The sequence below is a fragment of the Monopterus albus genome, unplaced genomic scaffold, assembly GCF_001952655.1.
Source record: "Monopterus albus unplaced genomic scaffold, M_albus_1.0 scaffold397.1, whole genome shotgun sequence".
Lineage (NCBI taxonomy): Eukaryota > Metazoa > Chordata > Actinopteri > Synbranchiformes > Synbranchidae > Monopterus > Monopterus albus.
In genome coordinates this window covers 361295-376890 of record NW_018128277.1, presented here as the reverse complement: position 1 = coordinate 376890, position 15596 = coordinate 361295, and the positions used below count along the sequence as shown (strand labels likewise).

General features: G+C 43.3%; 1 protein-coding gene across 5 annotated transcripts in view; it reads left to right on the top strand.

Moving 5' to 3' along the window:
• Positions 1 to 13896, top strand: part of LOC109951600 (LIM domain-binding protein 3-like) — a 37528-nt gene extending 23632 nt beyond the window's left edge. For 2 of the 5 annotated variants that reach the window (XM_020586200.1, XM_020586201.1), the window contains exons 8-14: positions 4638 to 4694; positions 9477 to 9631; positions 9718 to 10084; positions 10690 to 10870; positions 11551 to 11671; positions 12434 to 12549; positions 13269 to 13896. In XM_020586200.1, the coding sequence (XP_020441856.1) occupies positions 4638 to 4694; positions 9477 to 9631; positions 9718 to 10084; positions 10690 to 10870; positions 11551 to 11671; positions 12434 to 12549; positions 13269 to 13358 (1087 nt within the window). In that variant the 3' untranslated portion in view covers positions 13359 to 13896. The remainder of the gene's footprint in view (positions 1 to 4637; positions 4695 to 9476; positions 9632 to 9717; positions 10085 to 10689; positions 10871 to 11550; positions 11672 to 12433; positions 12550 to 13268) is intronic. The other 3 variants (XM_020586203.1, XM_020586202.1, XM_020586204.1) reach the window with 2 other exon arrangements.
• The last annotated feature ends 1700 nt before the right edge of the window (positions 13897 to 15596 follow it).

The following is a 15596-nucleotide window of genomic DNA, read 5'->3' as shown; positions in this document are numbered from 1 at the left end:
TCACCCAGGACCTGTTTGCCTTGGGAGACCAGGGGCATATAGCCCCCGCCAACATAGCTCCTAGGATCACTCGAGTACTCAAACCCCTCCACCAAAATAAGGTGGCGGTTCAAGGAGGGGCATATCTTTACCATACTGCAAAACACCTTTTCAGTGTTATGTGAAGTTGAAAATAACATGGAACTGTGATGTAATGTTTGTTTTTACTGTTTATTACTTCTATAGGAGTATTTTCCTGTTTGATCTACACCACAATTTCATATATTTATATAACTATTTAGAGAATATGCTTATTCTTCTGATTACCAGTAGCAGCTAATCAACACATATAATTTACTGCTTTTTACAATGGGAGATGATGAATATTGAGAAGAATTAAGTTCAAGTTATCGTTGGTTCGGCCCTCCAACACAGTTCAGGTTTCTCATGTGGCCCCATGTAAAAATTAATTGCCCACCCCTGCCTTAACTGTTTTGGTGGTTGGTTTTGTCCTGCAGATCAGAGGTTTATAGCTCCACTGAGATGTGATCTGACATGCCCAGGTGTGGAGCTGCTATGGCCTTGTATGCTCCCAGGATATTGCAATAAACCTGATCCAGGATGTTATTGTCCCTGGTTGGAAAATTAATGAATCTGTAGAATCTGGAAAACACTGCTTTAAGTTCCACATGGTTAAAGTCTCCAGCCACAATCACAGACGCCTCTGGGTTTGCGTTCATCTGCCTGTTGATCAGGCAGTACAGCTCCTCCAGCGCTAATTTAGTGTTAACTCGTGGTGGTATATAGACGGATAAAATCAGGAATGACTGTTTGTGGATGCACGATCAGCAAAGTTGGGTTGTGAAAGGAAGTGAGTACTGAGGTACTGAGACTAGAGTAACATAACAGGGGCCATGTATATACATAATTAAAGCAGGGCAGAGATGGTGGATGAGACAGGACGACCAAGGGAGCAGACAGGGCAACAGCAGGAACCAGGACAGGAGGAGAACAAGGACGGACAGGGGAACAGACAAGCTAACCATGAGGATAGGCGAACGAAAACGGAACTCCACAGCACTGGAACTGTCAGCGTGGAGACCAAAAAATAACGTGTAGCTAACCTCACGGACAAGAAAACAAACAAAGCGGTCCACAGCACAGGAACTGTCAGCGTGGACATCTAACACACACAAAGAAACACAACCTACGTTCACAATGTGATCCATAGCACAGGACCTGTCAGCGTGGAAAACAAAGGACGTCTTGCGAAATGCATAAATAATGTTTATAAGGTCAAGCCAAAACGCACAGGAACTGTCAGTGTAGCATCTTACACACATAAATATACGTGGTAGAAACATAAAATTTGTCACATACTTAGAGTATGTAAGTAATGTACGTTAATGCTCCAGAAACGGCGGAGCGTCTGCCAGAGGTATAAATAAGGAGGAAACAAATCAGCGGGATGCACCCCAGCTGTGTGCACTGACAGACGAGTCGCTAATTACCGAAATGCAACACAGCTGAGGTGCAAAATCCCGCAGGTCGGAGAGAAAAGCGGAAGAGAGGCAGCGGCCGCCGAGTGGCCCTGACACTGTAGCACTGAGGTACTGAGACTATAGTACTGAGTACTGAGACAATAGCACTGAGGTACTGAGACTATAGTACTAGGTACTGAGACAATAGCACTGAGGTACTGAGACTATAGTACTGAGGTACTGACTATAGTACTGAGTTACTGAGACTATAACACTGAGGTACTGAGACTATAGCACTGAGGTACTGAGACTATAGTACTGAGTACTGAGACAATAGCACTGAGGTACTGAGACTATAGTACTAGGTACTGAGACAATAGTACTGAGGTACTGAGACTATAACACTGAGTTACTGAGACTATAACACTGAGGTACTGAGACTATAGTACTGAGTACTGAGACTATAGCACTGAGGCTAAACTTGTGGATGAACTAGTAGAAGAAGGTGTAATGAGTGGATGTCACCACCGGGAGGTGCATTAGGACTGAGAGATAACCAGCTGCTCATTGGTGACATTTTATTCCATCTAATTCTTTATTTGATGTTTCATTTTAAGGTCCTCTCACTGACACTGTGACCTTTTTTAAGACAGAAAAACAAGAAAAGCAGTTTAAATATAAACACAGGTTGCAACAGTTCTACAAACTGTGAGTCGTCCAGTCTTTTACAATCTTCTAGTGAAGCAAGTGATGTCAGTGTTGACCTTTAGCTGTGTGTCAGTCCTGTGATGGCCTGGCCACCTGTCCAGGTGCACCCACCTCTTGCCCAGTGTCAGATGGGGCTGGCTCCACCCCCTGTCCCCTCTACAGGTTAAGTGGTCTATAAGTGGTCACGTTTGCAGACAAAATGTGAGGAAATGTTAAACCGAAAACACCGGATTCCAGCATGACCCCGAGACATTAAACGTCAAAACAAAGACACACAACATGAAACTAAACAGTACATGAAGTCCAAAATGGCAACGCCAGAGGAGGCATCTTTGTTTGGAAAACAAATGTTCATTCTGGTGTTTCTCCACCAGATTGTCTGAAAGCCTCTCACCGTCCTCCTGTAGCACTCCGACACATGCTAACTGAGTCACTGCTTTGTCTCCACCCCTCCGCCCCGTGTCAGCACTGATGGATGGAGCTCTCTTAGATCCCTGCACTTATTTAATCATCCATCCATTATGCACCATTGATCCTGGCTGCCTCTCCCGGCAGACCTGCAGCCAGCTTCCTTCCCTTGTCAGACTCTATACCTCGTCCAGTGACTCAACATGAATCAGCAGGAGCAGAGGTCGAGCTTTTATCCTCTAGTAACGAGACTGTGGTTTGTCCTCATCCTGCAGGACGCTGTTCACATTTGACTCTCATGATTCAGCTGAATGAAGCTCTTAGGGCTCTATTTTGAGGATCTACAGCGTCTGAACAAGATGTATTGGCGCGAGTGCTGTTTGGGTGTGTCCATGTTCATTTTGGTCATTTGACGACGAGGAAAACAGTTCAAATGCCCGTGCAGGTAGCACAGGGCCTGTATTTGATCTCCTCATTAGAACAGGGGTGTGTTTAGGGCGTAACATGCAATTATCCAGTGTGTAACCTCACATTCCCTTTAAGAGACGTGGGAGTCTGAATGTTTGGCGGGTTGCTAGCATGTTGGATGTCAGTAATACCACTTTCCCACCAAAGGTATTGTGTATACATGGGTCTTTACTACCCGGCAAAACCGGCCTTTAACTGGCTTTTGACGACTTTCCCACTGCTGACCAACCCAGCCCGGCTCTCCAGTAGGCGAGCTTGTTTCCCCTCTGGTATGTTTACTTGAGCAATATCGAGCATTTTGATTTGTGCATGAGAACAGTAACAAGCTTCTTTTCCTTTCCCAGGCTTTAGCTAACCAGATCGTACATATAAGTGCATGCAGACTGCATGTATACATATATCAGTATATACACTGTTTAGATATGTGTGACTTGCTCTATCTCTCTCACTGTGGCTCTTAATAACCCTCCCTGTGCTGCAGCCCCACCGAGCATGCTCCAGCTTGTACCCACCCCATTCTCCAGCTGTTAACTCCTCCATGCAACCTCTGGCTCCCACCGACCCCGCCCCTCACAGGTAGCAACAGCTGTGAGCACATCTGGGCACCAACATGACTTGATTCTGCATTGATGGCACTGGAGCTGATGTTTAAACTCTGTTTCAGGAAGCGACAGTTTGGAGGAAACATGGAAGAACTGGTGCATTAAAATCCCTTATTAATCCAGGTTCTACTTATCTTGGTGACGTGAACTTATTCTTTCACTGCCGACTGTCACTTCCTACCGTCACCTGTGGGTTTCACTGCTTCAGCCCATATCGTATTAATAATTTCTTGACCCATGGTCTGATTGTAACACCGCCGTTTGTGTGAGTGTGGTTGTGCGCAGCCGCATCTGCTGCTGAGGACGTGTTGTGTTCATGTGCTGCTGGAGAAAATCCAACATCTGAGACTTGCATGTCTGTTGCTGTTTGAAGCCTCATGATGTGCTGATGGTGTACGGACTGGGTCATACTGTCTTATCAGAATTTAGGACAGTTGTTGTGTTTGTTTGTTTGTTTATTTTGGTGGCACCGGGAGTGTGATATCTGAGAACATGACATATTAACATCTCATAAAGGAGCATGTTTGCAAACAGCTGCCTACTTCTAGACCCAGCAGAGAGAGCTACATGTTCGTGTTGTGTCTCCCGATGAGCCTCAGCCCAGCGCGCCCTCTCTGTTCACTTTGGGTTTGGTCTCCACCACCTCCTGAGGGGAACCTCTGGCTATGGAGCTGCTAAATGCTCCACTGTGTTTCCCAGCTGGTCTCTGACTGGCTCTGTCCGCTGCTGAACAGGTCATGGGCAGCAGCTTTGTCTGAGCAGGTGGAAATGTACTGGAAAAGAAGCTGGACACAGACAGCCAGATCTCAAGTCTGTTACCTGTAATTAGACACAGGGAGATTTAACAAACCGAATAGAAAATGCAGATGTGCTACAAAGACTGACCTGAAGCGTCCCTGGCAGCAGGTGTCGTCCACAGCCTGCAGCTACAGGTGAGCTCTGCATGTTGCAGCTCGTCAGGTAACCTCCACTGTTGTCTCCACACCTGCAGCCTGAAGCATCCGTCTGCCGATGGCTACAGCATCCAGCACCACGCTGCAGTCTCCAGGTACACGCCTTTAGCCCGCTTCACGCTGCTGCCATTTCTACACGGCATAACACACCATCTGCCGTTAAACACAGGCTTCTGTTTCTAAAAGTCCTCACTGTACCATGAGTGGATGAAAGGCCTCGATATGCTTCAGGATACATTCCATGTTTTTCAGTGTCGTCTATCCAAACAGCATTTGATTTCATTGTAGAACGTGTATTTGGCTGCTTTAGTACACTAATAACAGCAACAAACAAAAAAGTGCCTGACTGAGTGAAGTGGATGTGATGGTCAGTCTGGCAATGCTGTGATGCTGTTAGACGATTTCATTCGAGCATACTGAGGCCTTTCTGTTCGGGACAGGGACCTCTAATGGGACTTAAACCCCTACCCCTGGCAGCATTGATTCATTGCTCAGCTCAGGACCATGTAACAGCTGAGACATAACAGATTCATCATTTCATCAGTAACATGTGAGTCTCATCTAACTGGCTCTGAAGCAACAAACTCCACCTGGCACACTTCATGGATTTGTTTCTTACCAAACTGCAGTTTTATCACCAGAGTAAATTAAAGTTGTTTTGGGGGTGGTTGTAATGGAGGCTTTGTGCTAACATTGTTTCACTGATGTCAGACTGGTTTCAGATTCTCTTCTGTCTTTTGTTTTTTCTGTATTTTGCGTACATACAAAGGTAACACCCACAGCCCAGTGATTTGGTGACAGAGTGAGGAGCTGCTACTGTATATACTATGGAGAACAGGTGTGCAGGATTAAGGTGCAGGTGAAACCACTGTGCGTGATGAGGTGACATACCAGGAGTCTGGGTGAACTGGGGGCAGGGAGGGGTAGGATCATGACAATCTGTTCTTTTAAAAGCATTTCCCTAACTATATTTCAGTGCTCAGGCATGTTTCACATCAAATTTGGTCACTGAAATGCCACCAAAACTCTGTTTTTTAACATCTCCTGATCCACAAATCACTTCATACTGGGATGTGTCTTGGCACATGAGATCCAGGTAAGTGTTGACATCTCATGTTGAAACTGCACAGGCAACGTGATGCTGTTGATAAAGTGCAAACTGCAGGAGGCTCAGGAAGATTTACTGTTCCACAAAATACAAAGATCAAATGCAGCAGCAGTTGTTTTTGCAGGATAGTTTTGTGCTTAGCAGCTGGAATCTAACCTCATTAAGTCATTAAGTTAATGCTAGCAGATCTCCCAGTTGAAGCGATGCTGTGGAGTTTTTACTGCAGTGTTTGACAAGTGGGCCTCCATTTTGTCTGTAGCACATGCATGGGGACACTGATACACACAGTACACAGTCCTAGAAACAGCGCCGAAGGTGAAGAAGAAACACACAGCCAGCCAGAGTCTATCTATCCATCAGCTGCATACGCTTATCCTGGTCGGGGGTGGAGCTGATCCCAGGCGACACTGGGCCAGAGGCGGGGTGCACCCTGGATAGGTTTGATTTGATTTGATTTGATTTATTCTTTCAAGCATGTAAAACAGTTGATATGACATCCTGCGTAATTTTACACATAATCCATTATCAATGTGCTTATACCTAGTACAGTAGGAAGAAGTCAGACTTATCCAGTCCTACCCCATGACATCATCTTACCATCATTGGTTTACAAGCGGTAAATTGTTCACTTCTACACACACACATATTATACTAAAAAAAGAATATAACAGTGTTAACATTCTTAAATCACACAAGTAATATACTAAAGAATGGTTACAAAATGTACACCACACCCACAATTGTCCATGTAATTAATCATTGAGCCTGTTCTTGCATATATCTTGATTGACACATACCTTTATATTTATGTTTAAACTCGTCAATTCTATTACTATTTTTTATGTCCACACTTAAATTATTCCATAGTTTTACACCACTTATGGAAATACAAAATCTTTTTTTGGTTGTACGTATAGCATGAATTTTTAAATTTAACTGACCCCTTAAATTGTATCCCCCTTCCCTTTCATTAAATAGTTTTTGAATTCCACCAGGTAATAAATTGTTCCTGGCTTTATACATAAACACAGCAGTCTTATATCCCACTAAATCAAAAAATTTTAACAATTTAGACTGTATGAAAGCTACATTGGTGTGATCCCTATACCCCATCTTATGCACAATTCTTATCGCTCTTTTTTGTAATATATACAATGGTTGAAGTGAGCTTTTGCATGTGTTTTCCCAGTTTTCAACGCCATACTCCAAGTATGGTAAAATCAATGAAGAATACAAAATACGTAGTGCTTTCCCGTCCAAAATATACCTAACCCTTGCCAATATCGATATATTCTTTGCTATTTTGTGCTGTTTGTGAAACCCAGATGTTTTATACTTAAATGGTGAGGGGCAGTTTGACCTTATGTTTGGAACGCCACGTGAACACAGCGTAAAAAAAACACAAAGTGAAATTAAAACAGGAGTGGTAGGTAGGATATCTGTGTAAAGTAACACTTTGTCCTCTGTGTATTTTATTGAGGAAAATTCAGGTTTGCTGACTAATTTATTTCGGATGTGTAGGATCATGTGCAGGCAGTGAATGACAGAGGAAAACAGTGTCGTCTTCCTCAGCAGTTGCTGTTGCTTTTCTGTCTTCCACTGGGTGGCGCTGTTTGCACAGTATTCAAACAAACCCTTGATTTGTTTTGTTTGTCCTGGCCGAGCAGGTTCTTCAGCTGACTTCAGCTTTAGTGTATTTACCTAAAGAATGACTCAGTTCATTTAAAAAGTTGCTCATAAATAAGCATGCTGGGCATTTGGGTTCAACAAACAGTAAAAAAAAGAAAGACACCTAACAGACAAAAACGAATAAGTGTTGATTTTAAAGAAAAAACATTTTTGCTCACAAATGCAAAGTTGTATATGAAGTAATGAGTTATAAAATCAAAACAGAAAGCATAGAAAGCCTTTAACATGCAGAAGACTTTAATGTAGAAGCATTGTTTTTATTGTAGATAGAATATTTAAAATATAAAGTAAAACAAAAGTCCTCAAACAAACATGGGTCTGATTGTTTCATTTCTCTGTATTGCCCTGTCTAAAAATTACATTTCAACTTAATTTTTACAGCAGTCATAAGACACACACAGAGAAAACTCTTTATGGAAATAGAAAAAAGACTGTTGAAAAGGTGCCCACTCTTTCATTAACCTGTCAGCAAAAAAGTGGTGTAGAAGATAATTATTTATGTAGAGATACTGCTTGTAAACCAATGATGGTAAGATGATGTCATGGGGTAGGACTGGATAAGTCTGACTTCTTCCTACTCCATTCAAGCATGTACTAGGTATAAGCAAATTGATATTGGATTAGCATTTGTTGGATATGTGTAAAATTATGTGTGTTGATATATCAACTGTCTTTACATGCTTGAAAGAATAAATAAATCAAATCATTTACTAATGCATTATAGATCTGTTATAAACATTCAAAGGTGTTGAGTTGCCATGTTGTGGAAAAGCCTCCTCCAGGACAACACTTTGTCCTTTCACCAGTGATCTTCTGCTCATGGGCTGATTATGATACAACAGGGCCCTGGGTGCAGATGTGTGAAAGACACCCCGCCCTTACTATAGGAGCAAGGCCCCCACACTAAATAAAGTCACAGAACAACTACAAACCATGCTGCCATGGAGTTTGTGACTGTTTTGGGTGTCATTCTGTGGTAACAGCAGCATTTTGTACCGGTTCGCTGTATCTCTGTAACCATTTTGTCTCATATTGGTCATTTTACATGTGCTTGTAATTTTTTACATCTATTTCTACAAGATTTGCACCTCTGTGTTCATTCTGTGTCTCTTTGTGGTTGTTTAGTGTCATATATTGTTCCTTTTGTGTCTCCCTGTGGGATACGTTGCAGGGGCCCCCGGGCCTGTACCTGCTAAGCCCATTCAGTGATCCCTCCTGTTGCAGCACATCTGGACCAAAAGACAGTTACTAACTGGTTATTAACACCTCTGTAGACTGATCCACACTAGTCAGTGATGCATTAACCATTAATAACTCCAGTAATTAAAGCTATAGTCTTTACAAAGGAGCCATTATCAGATAGTTGTACAGTATCACCATGTTTTATGAGGAAACAAATGTATTCACCATGTTTGTTATGCATCCAGAGACAAATGCGTTGTGATTAAACATGACTATGCACAGGTACCCCACAAATAAATGGAGTTATTTAAAGAGCCTGGAAAACAGAGCTCTCTTAACATGCTGGCGTTAGCATGAGCAGCTAATCTGGATGAACCTGGCTGCAAGAAGTCACACAAGAGTCTAAAGGTGCAGTCAGACCTAAATTCACTTCACGTCTGTGTGAAATGGTTGTAAGTCACAAACTAACCTGCCTCCTTGACTTTGCCTCAGTCTGACTGAACTTTGACCTGTGAAATCTTGTTCAGTATCCAGGTGGTTGGAGAGGGTGGCTCCACCTGAGTGTTCATTCAGACATAATACTGTTTGTATCTTGCTGAGGTTAATGAATTGTTACACCTCTGTGAACTGTTGTTAGCCTGCTAGCCATGCTAGCTCCTGATACACTTAACACACATGGATGTGACGCATCAACATAAAAAGATCCGAACTGAGCGTTAAGGCCTGGGATGTGGATGCAGCCAAATGTTTTGCCAGGTGGATTTTGGTGTGACTGCACCTTTAGAAGAATTTAATTGAGTTTAGCAGTAGCACAGATGAGGGCTGGATGTGTCGTGGCTGTTAGGAGTGTTATAACCACAGCTTTATGACTCGTCGATCATGTTTCATCCCTCTCCAGTCACTACACTCAGCCTCCTGCCATGCATCAGGCTCCACAGGCTCCGCCCCACATGCATCAGGTCCCACCCACCCAGCAGAGCTCCATTCAGATTCCTGTTGGCTCCGCCCCTCAGAAGGTGGTCAGCACCGCCTGCATCTACCCCTCCCATCCAGGTGAGAGCACTTGCAGTTTGATTTATGAGAAGTGATTCTGCCTCCTGTCCCACTGGAAGTTTTTTAAAGGATTGTCCTTGTCTCAGCTCCTGCTCCTGCTCCAGCACTGTCTCAGCCCCGCCCTCCAGTCGCCACCCTGGCCCCCTCTACAGCTGCTCTAGCCTCCTCAAACAGACCCCCTTGGGTGACTGACACCAGCTTTGCCGATAAGTTCGACCCAACTAAGACTACCACCACCACCATGAAGGTGCAGCAGCTGCCCCAGGCAGCCCCCCCTCCACCAGTGTACATCCCCAACCCCTCTCCCACTGCACCTCCAGCCACAAGCCCTGCCCTCATCACCCCATCCCCCGCCCCCCACGTCCCTGTGGCTAGGGGTGTGGTCCAAAAGGCAGAGAGGTTTGCTGCCAGCAACCGTACACCTCTGTGCGGCTTCTGCAACAGCATCATCAGGTAGGCCCCACCTGAGCCTTCACACCCTGCTGCTGCCGACCTTAGTCATGAACACAGCACGATTCAGTTTGCAGGCAACTGAAAACATTCCCCTCCTGCAGCTTCAGTTTGTTCTGTACTGCTCTGCGTTTACATGTAAACGGTAGTTACAGTATATGTACTAAGTATTGATGGTAACCAATATGACATAAATATTCATCTGAAATTACATGAATTTACCCTTTAACAGCTGTGAATCAGGTTTTAAGGGGATATATCATGAAGACTTTTTTTGGGTACCTTTGAGGTAAAAATTTATGTACATTTTGAGTAAATAACCTGGAATCTGCCCCTTATTTTTCATCTTGATTGAAAGTCCAGTTCCTGAATATACAGTCAGAGCTTTAGGAAATGTCCAGGAGCTGTAGGTGCAGTACAACTTATAAACACCTGTGTCACATGAGTGTCCCACTGAGAAACAGTATAACCTTGTTTATTTTGAACATTTAAGAGGCAAAATGAAAAAGTGATTTAAATCACAGGTGCAAAACCTGCAGGTGCGTTGATTTCACACCTGTTCAACAACATGAATAAACATGACCACGGGAGCCTGCTGTTGTTTCCAGGGGGCCCTTCCTGGTGGCCCTCGGCCGTTCCTGGCACCCCGAGGAGTTTAACTGCCACTACTGCCACAAGTCTCTGGCTGACGTCAGCTTCGTGGAGGAGCAGAACAACGTCTACTGTGAGAACTGCTACAAGGAGTTCTTCGCCCCAACCTGCGCTCGCTGCAACACCAAGATCATGGGGGTGAGACGCCCATGTACCTGTGTACTCTCTACCTGTGTACCCTCTACCTGTGTACTCTCTACCTGTGTACCCTCTACCTGTGTACCCTCTACCTGTGTACTCTCTACCTGTGTACCCTCTACCTGTGTACTCTCTACCTGTGTACTCTCTACCTGTGTACCCTCTACCTGTGGACTGTTGTTGTACCTGATTCGTTTTATCATCCGTGTGAAGCACTCTGTGATGTCTGCTCCCGACAGGTGCCACATAAATAAACTCACTAAATAAAACTTCCTTTATATTTGTGCTGAGTCAGGGTTTTTAAATCAATCTGGCACCTGTTGAAACAGGTTTGTGTGACTCAACGCGCCTCACAGATGACTGACAGCACAGATAAGACAGAAGAAATGTGCAAACAGAAAACAATTTGAGACAAATGCTCAGTTTCTGAACAGATGAAACGTGATGAATATAAAAACAATAAAAGTCATTTCAGTAGTTTAAACTGGAATAAAAACTAGATCTGAGGCAGTGAGACATGAGGCCTGCTGCATTTTCATCAGAAGCACAACAGAAGAGAGATCCTTCACATCGAGTATGACACTGTTAATGTTCATATGTGTGCCTGATTCCTGTTTTGAGACTTGAACAGTCTGTTGTTGAAGCAGCGTGTGTGACCTGCTGTGTCGTCCTGTGTCCAGGAAGTGATGCACGCTCTGCGGCAGACGTGGCACACCACCTGCTTCGTCTGCGCCGCCTGTGGAAAACCATTCGGAAACAGCCTCTTCCACATGGAGGACGGAGAGCCGTACTGTGAGAAAGGTAGGTGGCGCCAGCGTCGTCCTGAGCTTGGGTCCATCACACTCAGTGATGCCGCACACATGTCTAAAGAACCAACTTGTGTCTGAGTGTGGCACGATTTGCTTTGATGTGAGCAGGAGCGGCTTTAGGCTGATCACATGGTTGGTCACATGCACACACATGGACCCTCCAGGGCCACACTGTGCTTTCCTCACAGTTTGCTCAGTGAGACGTGCAGGAACACAGAAAACGACCGTGTTTAAAAAGTTCATTTTAATTGTCTGCAGGAGTAATTAACATGGGAAATGGACGACAGTCTCAAGTGGAACTGTGAAGCAGCTTCAGAGACTGCAGCTCAGACTTTAGTTAGAAAAATAGTTTTGATTCATCTGTTTGTGAGTTTTTTTTATTTTAGATCTGTCAGTCCAGGTTATGAGTGTTCCCCTGTTGGTAGCTCCATCAGAAGAGCTTGTTCCCACGCTGACGTCAGTCACTCTGGCTGGTTGTCAGCAGCCTAAGAAATGACAATAACCTGTGAAGAAAAAGTGGTGGGATACTCAGTGAGATGGTCTAATGCTCCGCTCCTGTCCTGCAGCCATCGAGGGTCTGCTCTGAAGCAGCTTCACAACCCTCTAACAGACAAAACTAAGTGACGTTTATGTTGAGGTGTGTGAGTAACAGTTCAGGAGCTTTACTTAAGTCCACAGGTGACTGATAAGTCCGCTCTTACCAGGCTCTGTGTGGAAGCTGTAGGGATGACCTGTCTCTGCCTGTCTCCCTCAGATTTTGTTGCACTCTTCAGCACTAAGTGTCACGGCTGTGACTTCCCGGTTGAAGCTGGTGATAAGTTCATTGAGGCCCTGGGCTACACCTGGCACGACACCTGCTTCGTCTGTGCGGTAAGAACAAGACAACCTCATCTGTCTTCTCCCACTACAGGGACCTGTCCAGGTACTTTATGGTTTTATTCGTCCAGGTTTTATGGTTCCTCCATCCAGTTTGCTTTTCCATCACAGCATAGAGCAGTCGAGAGGGTTTCCGATTGGCAGCTGAGCAAATATGAGCCTCAGACTTCATCAAAGTTAAATTAAAAATTAACTTCAGCTTTTATGTGTTTGGAAAGAGGTGCTGCTGCTGCATTTTTGTTTTTGAAATTCTACTGTTATTGCCATGCTGGGGCAAAAAGGAGAGCCTGCAACAGGCAGTCTAATACTAGTCCAGGAACAGTGGCATCTGATCGTGTCCTGAAGGTTTTCTGTTTTTCTGAACCCTCCCATCTCTGCTATGCCTGTCGGCGTTCTGTGGGAGAAGCCAGTGGAACAGTGTGAACACAGAGATTAGTGACTCCTCCTTCAGACACATCAAAGTGACGCCCGTTCTAATTAATAACTGGTGGACAACAGCAGCACAAACTAAATTTCGCTCTGTTGTTCATAAATCTCAGACACGCACATCACAAAACCTGGAGAAATGAAACCAGACTGATGTGAGTGCACAGATACCGTTAGAAGGAAGTTAGAAAATGCATGTGTTTTTTATTGGGGTGAACGGACTCTTGAAGGCTCCGCTCACTGATCTCAGAGCATGAACGTCAGCTCTCTGTTGTCATTGACTGCAGGTGTGCCATGTGAACCTGGAGGGCCAGCCTTTCTACTCAAAGAAAGACAAACCTCTCTGCAAGAAGCACGCTCATGCCATCAACGTGTAGACCCACCAGCTTCCTGTAGATCTGCTGCTCAGCGGGGCAACGCCGCCAGCTGCAATAACAAACACAAGCTGACAACTTTTAGACGTGTGGAAACACTCGTTATGCAACATACACTTTGGTTTGAGACATTTTGATGCATTAATATTAATATCTAAAACATTGCTGCCTGAAACAAGAACGTACACAACAACAAAGTTGTGCTTTCTGATGCTCATCCAGCCCACTTGATTATGTTTTATGTTGTTTTTGTGTGTGTGTGGGTGTTTTCTACCAGAAATGACGTGTTTGCTGTGGCCACTGTGCTGCCCAGTTCGGTTTCTGTGGAGTCTGGACAGTGCCAGATCAATTCAGATAACCTTTTCAGTGTTTAATTCAAATGAGCGACTAAACTCATAAATGTAAAAATACGTGTGGCTAGATATTAATGCAATACAAGTGTAAAATAAAGATGTTTAATAATGCAGCTTGGATAGTTCCTCATTTATGCATCTCTTTATACACTGATGACATACAACTAAATACATGTGAATGAAAATGTTCTTTTTAATAATTTTCTTTACTTATTCTGGCTTAAAATGACAAAGCAGTTAAAGTACTATTTTATTATTTATAAACAAATAAGTAAAAAAATATTACTGAGTTAATTGAATGCTTTTGTTTTCTTTATTCGAGACTCCAGAGTTTATCTCATCATATTGTGACGTGTCTCATTTTAACACACTTGTCTAGTTTTTGCTTTTTATCACTTTACAACTACTCACTTGTCTTTTTGCTTTTTATCACTTTACAACTACAACAAATGTATCAATGTTTGTTTCACAGCAGATAATAACAGAACCCACAACTAGAACCGTGAAGCATTACTTTTGTACTTCACAGACACAAAGGCTGTTATTTCCTGTTGTGTTTTGAAGGAAACGGTTGTCTGCAGTTTTGGTCTGGACTCAGCTGGTCAGCACATGAAGACACCTTAGCTGTGTCTAACGCGGTTGGAAGGGAGACTGGCAGTGAATGTAACACGGATGCTTTCAGAACCACCTGTCTGCAGGTTCACATATGAAAAACCAGTGATACTGTGTGTAAAATGTGTGGGTGACTTACTGACGAGCTTTCCTTTCAGATTGTGTCAAACGGTGTTAACGTGTGTCTGGTTCTGTGAACATTCTGAAATCATTAGAAACTAGATGTAACAGCTACATTTCTCCTCTACATACACAGCCGTGTGAGTGTAAACCACAGTCTGCAGTGTTTCAGTGTGTTTTCTAGGTGAACCTGCTCAGGTGAGCGTAGCTTCTAATCCATCTCTGACTTGCTATACAGTTGGTGTTACAGTGCAACACATAACCTTGAATTTTAAATTTCATTTCCTCTTTTGACTGTGTGATATTTATTTCAGAGCTGATATGTCATCACTGCTGCATTCAGTGCTCATCAGATCGTTAGTGTAACTCGTATGTTTTTTGGGGATGTTTGGCATCACGCGGTGTAATTTGAGTGTTATTTTAATGGTGGATTTTTTTCTTTTTTGTAATTACACTGTAAATGTTTGTTGCTGTTTGAACTGTAAATTGAATATTTCTTTAAAAGTGGCATTTTTCACTACTTAGCCACTGAAAGGCTCTGTTCACACTGTAGGCCTTTAACCTTTTTCATCATTTTGTTATATTTTTTGTGACTTTTACTTGGCATTAGAAACCCTCTGAAAACCTCAGATAATATATTTTTATTTTTATTTCATCTTGTGCACACAGGATTTAAAATATATATGTTTGGGGACTTCAGGGTTCTATAGCTGGAATTTACATCTCATAAAATTGATTGTTTAGTAACTAAAACAGAAGGTTTAAATGCTAATATTTTTCAATAGAACCAGCCTTGTTCATCAGACGTACCTAGAAGAAGCGAGGCTGTTTTCTGAGCGCTGAACTTTGTGTGGGGGAAAATTATTGGTTTGTATTTTTAGAAAGTTGTGGGTTTTCCCATTCACTTGGATACAAGCAGCGAGTTTTTAGTAGCATCTGGTGGCCATTAGAGGAACTGCACCTAAACAAACGACAGTTTAAAGCCTTTGTTTGCTCCTCTGGATTATGCTTTGTTAACAGCATGGAGAAGGTTAAATAAATAAAGGCCTATTAAACATCCTGTTTTCTGATGCTGTGCAGTGTGAACATGGCCTCATTTACACTGAATAGGTCGTTTAGAGCAAACATTTTCACATGAACATAAAAGACTTGGACA